Source organism: Miniopterus natalensis, chromosome 1 (assembly GCF_054644295.1).
Source record: "Miniopterus natalensis isolate mMinNat1 chromosome 1, mMinNat1.hap1, whole genome shotgun sequence".
Classification (NCBI taxonomy): domain Eukaryota; kingdom Metazoa; phylum Chordata; class Mammalia; order Chiroptera; family Miniopteridae; genus Miniopterus; species Miniopterus natalensis.
Genome location: NC_142081.1, coordinates 163,375,044 through 163,390,080, shown reverse-complemented (window position 1 = coordinate 163,390,080; position 15,037 = coordinate 163,375,044). Strand labels below are relative to the sequence as shown.

General features: G+C 36.9%; 1 protein-coding gene across 2 annotated transcripts; it reads right to left on the bottom strand.

Annotated features, from left to right (window-relative positions):
- Positions 1-497: 497 nt before the first annotated feature.
- On the bottom strand, positions 498-14,503 carry LOC107526767 (UDP-glucuronosyltransferase 2B31-like). Of its 2 annotated transcripts, none has more exons than XM_087816658.1 (6): positions 13,765-14,503; positions 11,854-12,002; positions 8,960-9,091; positions 6,966-7,053; positions 5,898-6,117; positions 498-787 (listed from the first exon to the last, which is right to left on the bottom strand). In XM_087816658.1, the coding sequence occupies exons 1-6, from the start codon at positions 14,486-14,488 to the stop codon at positions 508-510; spliced, it is 1,593 nt and encodes a 530-aa protein (XP_087672784.1). In that variant the 5' UTR covers positions 14,489-14,503; the 3' UTR covers positions 498-507. The 2 variants fall into 2 exon arrangements, with proteins under 2 accessions (XP_087672784.1, XP_087672789.1); XM_087816663.1 differs by having other exon boundaries at positions 14,017-14,488.
- Between the last annotated feature and the right edge of the window lie 534 nt (positions 14,504-15,037).

Below are 15,037 nucleotides of genomic sequence, written 5' to 3'. Positions count from 1 at the left end.
TAGGAGGGGTATTAATTCATTCAATAAATATTTATTGAATGCCCACTGTGTACCTGGCAGAGTGCTAGGTCCTAGGGATAAGATCTCACAGACGAGCCTCTGTCTTCATGGAGCACCCACCAGATAGCACAGAGGTTTCACCTCAGGGGCCAAATCCAGGTGGCAGCAGCTTCCTGTGACATTATTGTGAGAGGATTCTGAGCTACCTCTGGGCTCAGCAGGGAGTATAGTGGCTGATTACTCAGGTCTGCCAGGGGCGCTCGCTGTTAGGGAGTTTGAGTGTGTGCTGCATTTTAGACACCCGTTCACGTTTTTATCTTTGATGTGACATATTTATAACTCTAAAGCAGGTAGTAACTTGAAAACACATTTTGATCTGAGAAGCTAAATTGTGAAAAGTCATTTTGTCACAGGAAGAGGGGATCCTTAAATCACAACTTCATTGTGCTAGAATAAAGTGGAGGAGTCCCATCTATGGGGCATATCAGCTTCAGGCCTCAGAAACAACTACTCCCTTTTCCCCTTCTTTCCTGGGTTAGCAAACTTCCGGCAACAAAACAGAACACATTTTGTGATGACAAATATGGCAGTTGCCACACAGGCCAGCAGGAACCCAATCACATCCAAAGAGTGGTACTGGAACCAGGTGAGGTCATGGGAGGCTGGCCGCAGGTGTTTGGCTCCTTTGTGGCGCATGACAAACTCGATCCAGAAGACTGCTCGATCTAGAGGTTTCATGGGCTGGTCATGATGAATTCTTGATAACCTCATTGCATTCTCTTTATATCTAAAGGAGAAGCACAAAGATACCAACATTTAGAAAAAGTTAATTTGCTTAAGCAAATCATTCCCATGAAAGGTTTTGAAGAGTTATACATGTGTTTCAAATAAATGTCATAGAATTGCAGAAGAAGAATATCATTTGGGTCTACATAGAAAGTTTAGCTTTTAAATTGGAATTTTCTGATGACAAATATTTTACAAAGTGAAGATGGAAGAGAGGGTGGGAAAATTACATCTTTTTAGCAGAGGAAATGATAGGAGTTATTTTAAGGGCTATAAATGTGAATGAAACAGGGGCTACATGGCAGGCCTGACAAGCTCCATGACCCAAAATAAGCACGCAAGATGATCTGATCATAAATTTCTAACTGGGCAGGTCCTTGTCAGTTGTCTCTTCCCAAGCCTCTAGCTTCCTTAGTGAAAGGCTAATCTTTACGCTTAAATGAGCCTGTCCATTGTTCTAATGCATCTAGGATAATATACCTTTGAAATGCCAGAGTAATTTCTCGAAGGCATAACCGCAAGTACCAGAGCACAGTGACCACAAATTTCTCCTGTTGCCCACAAGGCAGCTGTATTTTCTATAAATGTTAAATGTTAACTGTTCTGTACCTACCAACGTAAAAGAAGTATGTATCTCCATTTTACTTTTTATCCAGTCCTGGAGATCCCCCCGCACCTCCCCCGCCGGCCACCTCCACTTTGCTTTCTCCTGCTTCCTTAATCTACTAATGGATGTCATGTAACATTTCTTGTGTCTTCTCCTTTGATTGTAAAGGCAAAGAAAGAGCTGCCAAACTGCCATTCTCAAGAGCGTTTTTTTCATTTGTTGATATTGCTTCTGGACCTCAGTTATTAGCTCAAATAAATGTTTATAAAAATTTTTCGATAGGTTTGGACTTTCTTTGTTCAACATAAATCAAACGGTGAAATGCAGTTTTAGGACAATGCATTTGGAGTTTTTAAAGAGGAATTGTATGATGGCGAGAGAAATGCCTCCTCACTAGTCCCTATGTTTCTACTCTTCTCTTCATAACTCTGTTATCCATTTTCTGACCAGAATGATAATTATTTTGAAGCACATAAGATTATTACACTCTCCTGTCAAAATTTCCATCTGGCTTCTCAGCCCATTTAGAATAAATTCCAAACCTTTTTTGGTCTACAAGACCCTACATGGTATTAAAGAGAAAACCATAGGCTCCAAATGGCATTACTCCTGCTAAAAGACCATGATGCCAAACCTGTATTTAATACCCGATTCAACTGATATTTCAACTTCTCCCAGAAATATAACCTTAATCAACCAGTCTGGAACTTTCTGATCAATACCAATGATCAGAAAATCTGTCACTTGGACCCTCTCCATCTCCAATAGGAAGAAGAGGCAATCTCCATGATAAAACCCTTGCCAGCCTGGCAGGGCATGGCTCTGTGGTTGAGCATCGACCTAAGACCCAGGAGATAGAGGTTCGATTCCCAGTCAGGGCACATGCCCGGGTTGCGGGCTCTCCCCAGTCGGGGGCAGGGGGCAGCTGATCAATGACAACTCTCTCATCACTGATGTTTCTATTGCTCTTTCTCCCTCTCTCTTCCTCTCTCTGAGATCAATAAAGATATATATATATTTTTAAAAAACAAAACCCTTGCCATTTCTTTCCTGGAAAAAGATGCCCACGTCTAAAAATAATCTTTCCTTTTCTTTTGTTACTAACTCTCCTGCCACACACCTCTTCCTATACAAACCTTCCATTTTGTACAATCCCTCTAAGAGCCCTCCTAGTTGCTAATGGTATACTGCCTGATTCATGAATTGCTTAAAATAGCCAATTAGATCTTCAAGTTTACTAGATTGAATTTTGCATTTTGCCAATGGACAGACCCCTGGCAATCTCCTCTCCTGTCACTTTGTCCTATGCACACTCTGTTTTAGGCACATTGAACTCCTGGCTGTTCAATGAAGTTGCCAAGTATGTTTCCACCTCAGTACCTTTGCACGTTCTGTCTCCTCTGTCCCTCTTTTGGAGAAGTCTTTCTTGCAACACCCCAAGGCTGCTTTTAACTTCTGATGGAGGCCTTGGCCTCACTGTCGTGTCTCAGAGAAGCTTTTCCTGGTCACACTTATAGCACCTCTAGTCATTTCTTCTATGTTTTTGATTTTTTTTCACCATTTGATCCCTAGATTTCTAAATACAAGTGCACTGGTTTAATGTGATTTCAAATCCACTTGTTTATGAGTTAAGTGAAGTTGTTTTAATCAACTTGTTTAAGACAAAGACAAAAGTTGCTTTGATACAAGAATGAAGTAAGTCCTGCGAGGATGTGGATGTCATTCTACATCTGGTGTTTGTTCATAAGCAGAGGCCTCCCCAGCCACCCTAGGAGCTTATTGATAAAAAGACGTGGAGGAGCAACTATATAGCAAGGAAACATTTAGACTACAAATATTGAGAGTTTGTGAGGACTGTATGAGAGTTTTGGTTTGGCAGGGTGACTCTTCATTAACCTAAAAGCTCTCCAGAGACCCTTGGTGACATGTGTCTCTTAGACAGTGGTGATAACCCTCAAAGCAGCCCAGTGAAAGAGATCGGCCAGCTTTCCAACGATGGTGTCTTTGCTCCCTGGCAACTTGCTCTCACAGCGGGGGACTTTTACCTTTGTGCTGGCAGCTGGAAATCAGCTCTTGGTTGGTCACTGATTCTTTATTAAATTTGGACTTTATTCTCCCTTTGCCAGGAACAAGAGTGTGATTAACCAGTTATTTGTTTGGTTTGTGTTATTTCTTTATGTGGCTTATTGAAGAGATATTATCCTGTATGCTACTGACTTGTGAAATTATTCTAATTCCCACATGAACCTGTGCTGTATAAATTCCTAGCAAAGACAGAAATCAGTCTTTGAGTATCACTTGCTGCCTCCTCAGAACATAAACATACATTTTGTAAAGTATACCCTTAATTTCAGTATTAAAAAATAAGAAAAATGCACATATCCTAAGTAAACAGCTCAAAATTTCATAATTACCTAGTAAATTATCACGAAGTAAATATACCAATGTACCTACTACCTAGATACTGATATAGGATACTACAAGCTACTAAAAGTCCACATTTTCTTGGACTTTTATTCACTAACCCCTTCCATAAATTAACTGCTATCATTACTTTTAATACCATCGATTAGTTTTTCTTGTTTATATATTGGAATCATATAGTAATTCTTACTTTTATCTTTTCTATAGCAGTTGTAGTTAATTCCATGGCTGTACAGTATTCAATGCATGACAGTGCCACAGGTTATTGCTTCGTAATGTTCAATGGACATTTAGATGGTTTTTTTTTTTTTTTTAGCTATTTCTAGTAATGCTGATGTGAATATTTTTGTATGTTTTTTGGTTTACTTATTTATGCATTTCTGTTGTGTATATACTTAGAAGGGGAATTGCTGAGAGGAAGGTGCACGTATGATTATGATTTCAGCATTGACTCTGAATTATTTAGAAATGTGTTGCTTAATTTCCAAAGTTTATAGGTTTTTTTACTTTAGGTTTTTCTTTTATTTCTAATTTAATTCTAGTCTGGATGGACATATGCTCTTTACAATTTAAAAAATTTTGAATACTGAGTCTTGGTTTTGCCCCAGCATGAATGTTCAATTCCATTACTATTCCTAATGTTGTTAAAGAATATATGTTCTCTACCATTTGTATATATGTCAAATTGGTTAGTTGTTTACATATTTATTTTTTCCGCTTTTTTATATTATAGAAAAAGATCTTTAAAAATATCCTATTATGATTAAAAACGTGTATTTTGGTCTTTCTTTTAGTCTGCTTTTACTGTTTTTTTTACTTGGGGATTTATTAATAGGTATCACCAATTACTAATTTGTATTGTTTTGAAAGATTAACTATTTATCATTATGAAGTATTTATCTTTACTTTTAGTAGTGCTTCTGGTTTACTGTGTCTGATAATAGTATAGGTACATCCTTTTATGGTCACTGTTGAAATAGATCTTTTTTGTATCTTCTTACAGTCTTCTTGTACACTTTGATTTAGCATGGCTTCTAAATAGTATATTTAGTTTTTATTTTTAAAAAATATATCTTTATTGATTTCAGAGAGAGGAAAGGAGAGTGAGAGAGAGAGAGAGAGAAACATCAATGATGAGAGAGTCATTGATCGGCTGCCTCCTACATGACCCCGACTGGGGATCAAGCCCACAACCCGGGCACATGCCCTGACTGGGAATTGAACCCTGGTTGCCTGGAGCCTAGGTCTATGCTCAATCGCTGAGGTACGCCCGGCCGGGCTGTAGTTAATTTTTAAAATCCACTCAGACATTACTTGTGTTTGAAAGATTTAGTCTGTTTAAATTTTACTTCTTTACATATGTTCACACAAAATCATAGTAGCAATATTCATAATAGCCAAACTTGGAAACAAGCAAAATGTCCAGAAACTGATAAGAGGATAAATAAAATGTGCTATATTCATATCATAGAATATTATTTAGCAGTGCAAAGCTACAACAAGGATGACAACAAGGATGAAACTAAAAAACATTATGCTACGTGAAAGAAGCCAGTTCCAAAAGACCATATATTGTATGGTTCTGTTGTTATGAAATGTCCAGAAGGCCTAACCTGTAGAGACCAAAAGTTGATTAATGGAGGCTTGGGGGAGGGGAATGGGAAGTGACTTCTAAGGCATATGATATGTCTTTCTTAGATGATGAAAATGTCCCGAATTTATATTATGGTGATACTTTCATAGCTCTGTAACCATACTACATATATTTGAAAAATATAATTTCAACAGGTGAATTTTATGGTATGTAAATAATATCTCATAAAATCTGTTAAAATGATTATAATAAAATAAATTTATGAGTGTAAAGAGACTTATAGTTCAGAAATTTTAGGTATTGAATTGAAAGAATTTATGATTTTGAAGTAAATGTCTGATTGAAAATAAAAAAAGATTTAAGATGGGTTAAATCATGTTAATAATGTCAAAATTAGCCTATTAAATATAAGATGTAACTCATATGCACCATTGGTAAAAGACTTAATCGATAAATACTATCTATTAAAAAATATGTGATACTTACGAAGGGTCATTGATGACTGTCTTCAATGCATTGAGCAGACCTGTACTTGAAATAGTGTTCACGTCCAATCTGACAGCCGCTCCCTTGGTCTGCATGCGAGCAATGTTATCAGGTTGATCAGCAAACATAGGGATGCCCACCATAGGGATCCCATGGTAGATCGCCTCATAGATACCATTGGTTCCACCATGAGTTATAAAGGCTTTGGTTTTTGGATGACCTAGGATTGGGTGAATTTCAGCAAATTATGAACTGTAAGTCTTGGAATAAAATGAGAGTTGGGCAATAAAGGCACTGACAGAGACAACGTATTTAGTAACAAATTGGTCTGCACTTCAGACTGAATTAAAATGTCTTTCTGAACTCATAGGAAGAGGCACCTAAGTCTGCTGGAGAGACAGTGAAGGCTTTCATAGATCAAAGTGTTTCTTGTGACTCAAAAATGAATAGAAATTGCCAGTGGACAGACTGAAAGAAAATATTCTGGATTAAAAAAACAAAGTATGTAAAACAGAAAAGTGGTGTGGCATGTTAGAATATATTCTCTTAATAAAGTAGTGAAGTCACTGAGTGTGATATGTAGAAGTCAAGGCAGAAGGCAAGGGGATGGCAGTGGCACAGGAATCAGAGGAAGGAAAGGCTGCACTTTATAATGAAATATCTTATTACTTCCGAAGGAGATTCTGAGCCTTTTCCCAGTGGAAAATGGAGAGTCACTGGTAATACAAGAGGAGCTGATCTTTTTCAGGGGCAGTGGGTTAAAGGATAGGTGTAAGGAGAGAATAGGAGACGGAGATAATCGGGAAAGTGTAGAGATGTGCTCTGCGAGGGGTGGTTACACAGGAAACAAAGGCATGTGGTCTGTGGCCCTAAGGAACGTGACTGTGAAATAAGATGCCAACGGTTACAGCTGACCCTTTTCCCCTGGGACCGGGACATAAATACTGGGACATTTTTAATTTTTATTTTTGAGGTTTTCAGTAAGAAATGTTCAATAAATGTCCTTCCTAGTGACCTGTTTATCATTCTGGCTGAACTGACCGATTTCAGTGTTTTCCAGAATCTTACCAAGAAGGTCATTCTGGGGGATCCACTTATAGAGCCGAGTATTTGGCCCTAAGGTGTCTGGCTTTTTGCCATCGTATCTCCATATAACCTGTTAGGGTAAAGAAAGTAACATATTTCTTGAGTCAAACTACAGTTATATCATGTTAGAATTCTAAACAGATTCAGGGGCATCTGGGTAAAGCCTTGCCTGTTACAGATAGGAAATGAGGGCCAGACACGTCAGATAATGAGGCCCAATGACATGCTGATGCAACAGGAGCACTCACTCGTGCGACCTGCACTTATTTTTATATTCAGTCACGAATGAGCGCAACCGTGACGTTTCACACTTAGGAGTTCGACAAATGCGATGATCCATGACCAATTCATGCAGATAAAGTTTTTAGGGAGTCATATAATTGTAGTGTAAAACCCAGCAAATTACTAATAATCTACACATTGATTTTAACTATTTATTATACCTGCTCTCATCTTCCAGATTTAATGTTAACCTGTTTATTTCTTTTTGAATGATGGAGAAGTGCTTTACTTATATTCACTACTTTCATAAGTTACTTTATTGCAGTCTTACATCATATGATTTACAAAATCAATGCAATCAGCTCTTTGTGAGAATTAAATCACTTAATTTAAATGCCATTTAACAGTTTATTATTAAAAATAAATAATTTCTGTTTAATGAGTATGTTTAGCTACTTGTTAATCACCACTTCCAAGTGGTAATTTTTGTATAAATCCAGTATTATCACCCTTGCCGGGATTGAAAATTTTCTTAAAATGTAGAAATGAAAAGCCCATTGGCACTTCATAAATAATAGTCTGTCTGTTGAAAAGATCAAATATGATGATGGTGGTGCATTTTATTCGATTGACTCTTAGCACTTCAGAATGTGCCGCAGTGTACTGACAACACTGATTAATGTGGTTAATTAATTATAAATGGTCAAGCAATTTCTAAGTCCACTACTAAGCTGGATTATACATCTGTTTGCTGTGTGAGTGTTAACATTACTTCAGTTCTCAGCCAATTAGCGTGCGTGATAAGGAGAGAGCTACATTAGTTAGGAAACTGAAAGTGGTTCAGAAATGCCCAGAGACTTCAAGGGTATTCTCTGTATTAGAATAATCGATTCTTCTCTTACCTTATGGAGAAGTGTGTGGTGTGGGGAGGGCGTCTGGAACTGTCTGTGCTAGGCTGGCTTCTGGTGGACTCTTTTATATTCCCTCCCTCTCCCTCAATCATGAGAAGTAATTTTTCTGAGGGTTGCTTTGGGGCCCATTTATAAACACTGGGTCACCTTGCGGGCTGGGCCCACCTGCAGCCTTTCTTTTATGTCTTCCTGCTTCAGAATTTAGCAGATCCCAGCCACCAGGGAGGTTTTCTCTGTCTTTTTTACAGGCTGCCTTTTCTCTTTCCCTAAATGACTGTGGCTGGCTTGGGTCCCTGGGTGCAGCTTGGTGAGCCCTGGGCATCGTTTCTCTGAATATCGCCTTGAAACACTGAATAGGCCTAACCCCAAGTTCAGGAAGACTGAGAGAGGCCTGGATTACCTGTCAAGCCTGAACTGTGTCATGCCTTTCAGGCTGTTGTCATTCCCCGTTTAATGTTACTGTTAAATTTAACTCCATTCTGAGAACTTCTGTAGTGTTTACAGAACCCTAGGAATCCTGCAAGAAAATGGAGCAAATGACTAGATAGAATTTGGTGGTATCTTTACCTGCCTACGATACTATTATAACACCAGACTTCACACTATGCCTCTTAAATATGCTTCTTTGTGATCACAGTGTTAATGCCAAAGTTATTGTCCATCAGAAATACTCTCTGTACTACTTTAGCACCTGCCATGAGTATTGTGTTTTTCAAATTGATATCTGAGATAAATTGGAGCTATCATGATAGTTTACCTTTCATGTAGCAATTTCTGTAATCCGAGACGCTTTACAGAGTTAACACACTCATTAGTTTTCTACTCTAAGGTAGTTTATCTAACCTTTTGAGGAATCTGGGCAAGGGCTGATGCAATCATATTCGCACTTTCTTCCGTCATGTTAGTGACCATTGACCCCAGAGTAAACACGACAATACCGTTTTCTCCAGAGCTCTGGGCAAACTCTTCCATTTCCTGTGAGGGAAGAATTTAACCATCACAAAAGAGCAACAGCACAGTGAACACTATTGAAAGGATTGCTACAAACAAGTAAAGAGAGAAAATTAAGTATTATAAGGAGTTATTAGTGTAGTGTAGTATTTCAACTTGCTCAATTGATTACCAAATTATGTATACGTTTACTTTTAAGTACTTCACAGGATGTGTTCTCTGTGACTCTGATAGAAAATATAATCTTGATCTATTAAATGAGGAATTATAGGCTGACATATATTAGGTTATGAAAAATATTCTTTTTTAATTTATTGATTTGAGAGAGAGAGAAAGGAGAGATTTGTTGTTCTACTTATTCATACACTCATTGGCTGCTTCCTGCATGTGCCCTGACTAGGATTGAATCCACAACCTTGGCATATCCAGAGGATGCTCTAACCAACTGAGCTACCCAGCCAGGCCAATAATATTCTTAACAGTAACAAAAACAACAATAGTAACAATATTTAATATTACTCTGTGTCACTATGTGCCAGAGATATTTTAAGTATTTCATATGCATGTTAATTTTTTTTCTTCCTAATAGATATATGAAGTTGATATCATAAGAGTAGGTGTCGTCACATCTTTAATGTCTAGATTTCCATTATTTGCCTGAACTCTTGCAACAACCCCCTCTTTGCCTTTCCACTCTAGTCCGAGTACAATTCAATCCAGTGACTGTATCTTGAGGGCTTTTTAAGAAAGGAAGTCTGATCATATCTCTTCCTTTTTTCCTTTTCATTGGCTTCCAAATGTTTTCATTAGCTGCTTCAAAGTCCTTGTAATTACTTATCTCTAACTCACTTCTCCAGCGTCATCTGCCTCTTTATTCAGCCTCTTCCTGATTGGACTTCTGGGGAATTGTCATTGTTTTTCCTGCTTTACCTTTAGTGTCTTCCTCTTTCCCATTCCTTCCTGCTTTCACTGCACATCTTCCAGGTCCCACATAATTATCAACGATACGAAATATTTTCTATAATCCCAGCTGGGTGTTCTCTAGCATTTTGGTCTTACCTTATTATAATACCCTTCACACAATTTTTATTACTTATATTCTGCCTTTCCAAGTAGAATGCCAGGTTTCTATGGGTAGGAATTGTGTCTACTCCTTTCTTCCTTCCTTTTCTTTTCTTTTCTTTTCTTTTCTTTTCTTTTCTTTTTTTTCTTTTCTTTTTTCTTTTCTCTTTTCTCTTTCTTTCTTTCTTTCTTTCTCTTTCTTTCTCTTTCTTTCTTTCTTTCTTTCTTTCTTTCTTTCTTTCTTTCTTTCTTTCTTTCTTTCTTTCTTTCTTTCTTTCTTTCTTTCTTTCTTTCTTTCTTTCTTTCTTTCTTTCTTTCTTCTTTCTCCCTTTCTTTCTTCCTTTCTCTTCTCTCTCTCCTTCCTTTCTTTCTTTCTTTCTTTCTTTCTTTCTTTCTTTCTTTCTTTCTTTCTTTCTTTCTTTCTTTCTTTCTTTCTTCCTTTCTTCCTTTCTTCCTTTCTTCCTTTCTTCCTTTCTTTCCTTTCTTTCTTTCTTTCTTTCTTTCTTTCTTTCTTTCTTTCTTTCTTTCTTTTTCTTTCTTTCTTTCTTTCTTTCTTTCTTCCTTCCTTCCTTCCTTCCTTCCTTTCTTTCTTTCTTTCTTTCTTTCTTTCTTTCTTTCTTTCTTTCTTTCTTTCTTTCTTTCTTTCTTTCTTTCTTTCTTTCTTTCTTTCTTTCTTTCTTTCTCCCTTTCTTTCTTTCTTTCTTTCTCCCTTTCTTTCTCTTCTCTCTCTCTCTTCTCTTTCTCTTTCTTTCTTTCTTTCTTTCTTTCTTTCTTTCTTTCTTTCTTTCTTTCTTTCTTTCTTTCTTTCTTTCTTTCTTTCTTTCTTTTCTTTCTTTCTTTCTTTCTTTCTTCCCTTTCTTTCTCTTCTCTCTCTCTCTCTTCTCTTTCTCTTTCTTTCTTTCTTTCTTTCTTTCTTTCTTTCTTTCTTTCTTTCTTTCTTTCTTTCTTTCTTTCTTTCTTTCTTTCTTTCTTTCTTTCTTTCTTTCTTTCTTTCTTTCTTTCTTTCTTTCTTTCTTTCTTTCTTTCTTTCTTTCTTTCTTTCTTTTGCATAAAAATTCTTTTTATCTTATGTTTTCTATTAACAATTTGTGAGAATTTTGCACTCCAGAATATTCCTATAGCTGACTCACATGAAAATAATCTCCCCCCATACTTAATTTTTTTAAATCTTTTCTGTTGAAAATATTATAGGTGTCCCCTTTTTATCCCCACTGATCCCCTCCACCCCACATCCATCCCACCCCCAGGCTTTCCCCATTCCAATGTCTGTGTCCATGGGTTATGCTTATAAACATATGAGTTCTCTGATTAATCTCTCCCCACCTCCTCCCCCTCCCCACCTTCCCTCTGAGATCCCTCAGTCTGCTCCATGCTTCTATGTCTCTTTCTCTGTATATTCAGCACTTATCTCTGGACTATGCTGGTCATTTTAAGAATATTCTTTGAATGAGCGATTCACACTTCCTTATGTGTTGAATAATGAAGACCATAATTTAACTGACCCTATTTCCAAAGTCTCCCAAGTATAATTCTTTATTCTGTCATGATAATATCATTCAGATTCTTGAAACAGTATAGAAATATGAGTTTCTAATTGGCAGGTCACTTTACCCAGGTTCCCATATCTCTCATAGTGTGATTGGATATTCCCAAATGAAGAACACAGAATCATTTCTACTGGAAGTGCAAAGTAAACAAAGTAAAACAAACATGAATAGGTTCACCTTAGGCAGAGGCTTAGCAGGTTTGCAGTGGAGGCCTCCAACAAATTCAAAATGTGGCAAGAGTGGGTGGGGAAACTCAAAATCCCAATAGGTTCGAATGAGCCACATTTCAGCTTTACTCTTTAACTCAGATAATGTGGTGGGTCTTCCTGAAGGGAAAAAGCAAAAACAAAGGCAGAGAAAATGAGAGTAGTGTAATGTGAATATACCGGGTGATTTTCTGAAAGGAGCTTGTAGTAATATAGCCAAAGATGTATAAAAGTGATTGGCTTGAAAATATATACATATACATATACGTATATGTATACGCAAACACACACATGTACATTATATATGTGTATATATATAATATAGACTTTTCTCTCTGTCACATCAGATTCCCATATCTGATGTTACATCAGTATATTCAGAATCATAAACAATTACTTATCTAAGCAGTAAAGAATGAAACATTCATTTGTTTACTCTGTAAAGCTTCTAAATTAACTAATGCAAATGTAAACAGAGGTTTCAACTCCTCAGTCAATTAACCCCTCTATACACACGGAAATGCCTTTCCCTAGAATACTCAGTCTAGATTCTACAATTTAGCAAGCTACTTCCTTGTTTCTAGATTTTACAAGTAAACTGTGAGGTTTTTGAGAGTATGGCTACTATTGCATTTGGTTCATGTTAGGAGCTTAATAATATTTGTGTATTAAATAAAAATATTTGCAAAAAGCAGCTGGAAAATTTTCACAAAGTATGGAAATAAATGTGCTCACCCTTAATTTTGGCTCATTTTGTCTTTAATGGAGAAATATAGGTTTCAAAAAATATAGACATAAAACAAATTATCCACCCTTCAACAAGATTTTAGGCCTTTAAAACAGATGATTTATAAACACTTAGTGAAGAAATGTAATTATTAGGAACTTCAAATTGTAGGTTCCCTAATCTGAGACAGAGCCATTCTATTTCTCCATTGTCAAAGAATTCTTCAGGTAATATGGCAAAACAGTTTAATTTTTAAATAAGAAAAATGAGGAGAAACAAGTGGAAACAATTTCCCCAATGATCCGTAGACATTGTGTTAGAAATATGTAACTCCGCAATCTACATTTGTGCTTTGATGAAGATGTTTAGTGAAATTTCCAATACCTTTATTAAAGATGAAACAATTATAGTAAAATTGATGTGTAAGACAAATGGGCAGAGCACAGAGGATTTTTAGGGCAGTTAAACTACTCTGTACAATGCTATAATGGTGGATACATGATATTATAAATTTGTTCAAAGTCACAGAATATACAACGCCAAGAGTGAGCCCTAATATAAACTTTGGACTTTAGATAATAATGATATGTCAGTATATTTTCATCAGTTGAAACAAATGTCCTTCTCTAATGGGGGATGTTGACAATAGAGGAGTCAGGGCATATGTGGGAAATCTCTACTTAATATTGCTGTGGCCCTAAAACTCTTCCATAAAATAAAGCCTATTATTAACAAGCAAATAAAGAAGAATGGATATGTGATTGCTTAAAGAACTCCCCAGTGCTTCAATTTGGGGTCTCTGACTTCCTGGAGTATTCTATACTAGTGGAACCCAGGGTTCAAACTAACCTCATAATTTAAGCATTTCTATAATATAGGGTATCCCCCCCCAAAAATATATATATATATATACACACTTTGAATAATTATTAATTCCAATGTGTTAAATTTGGAAAGAAACATCAATTGAGCTATCAGAAAAAAGTGTGTATACATTTTTTTGGGACACCCTGGATTTGTGAGATTTAAAGATCATTATATGTTATTATATAATCATTTAACTTATAAAAGACAAATTCCGTTCAGTTAATATTTATATAAACTCACCTTCCAAGGACTAGGAAAGTTAAGACTTCAAGTAAAGATGTGGCTTACCTAGTACTTCTCTGATAAACTGATCCCACTTCTTCTGATTATATGTTTGGAACCAGAAGTCAAAATAGAGCACGTATATCATATTTTCTACCCTCTCCATGAAGGTCATCTGATCACTTAATCCTGACAAGACAACAGGTACGTAGGACGGAGGGAATGGAAGTCCTCCGCTATACTTTTCAATTGTGTAGCCCGGAGAGAAGCGGAGACTGTACACCAAAGGTATTTTAAGTAGTTCTGCCAGCAGCTCACCACAGGGTCCAACGGCGTCTGCAAGAGCGACATCAAACCTTGATTCCTGTAGTTTTGTCATAAGTTTCCTATTCAAAACAGCATCTTTGCAGAGCTTTTCAGCAAATTCAGAACCTTCCCAAAACATTTCTTGCATTAGTGAAAAATGTGTCCAAAATCTATGTTTTGGTAGATCATATGTCCATTTATTGATTAGCTGCATGAAAAATAATTCGAAATCATCTTTTGTTAAAGATGTAGGAAAAATCTCAAATTTAATAGCAGATGCCTTATTGGGAACAACAAGAATTGAAGCTGAAGATGTCAGAACAGTTACTTCATGACCTCTGTGGACAAGTTCATCCAGGATTGTCTTCATATTCAGCCAATGGCTATATTCTGTGGGCCACACCAGCACCTTTCCACACCACCCAGGGCGAATGTGACAGCTCAGCTGTAGCAGCAGCAGAACGGAAATCCACTTCGTAGGCATCCTGGTGGAGCAGTGTTTCTTTTCAAATGGCTGGTCCCTTTTACCATGGTTCATGCTTATGTCCAAGAGAAATTGATCAGAACGTTAAAATATAACTGCTACACCTGAAAGTAAAGCAGTCATAGAATTTGGATCACAAGTGGAAAAAGCAAAAGATAGATTAATAGTTAGGCAATCATGACACAAAAACGTCTCATTCCGTTGTCGTAGTTTTAGATTCCACACAAACACACACACAACGTAAGGTTTTATTTATTTTTGGAACCTAGCTCATGTTTAATTGTGACATTTTAAAATTGTACAAGTGTTTTGACATCTTCCCCCTTTCCTCATATTTAGTCTCTAAAATGGCAGGAAAACACTAACCGATCACAGGTGTCATGGATTTAATGAGTTTATCCCTTCAGTTCGTATTTGCAGCACCCAATATTCCTTTGAAACACCAGGCAGACTCGATGGCGGCCAAGAGGCAATTTCAGACCTCCAGAGTTTGAAAGTTCAGGCTCCCTGAGCATTCCGTGTTGCAGTAGCACTCATCTAAACTGGTAC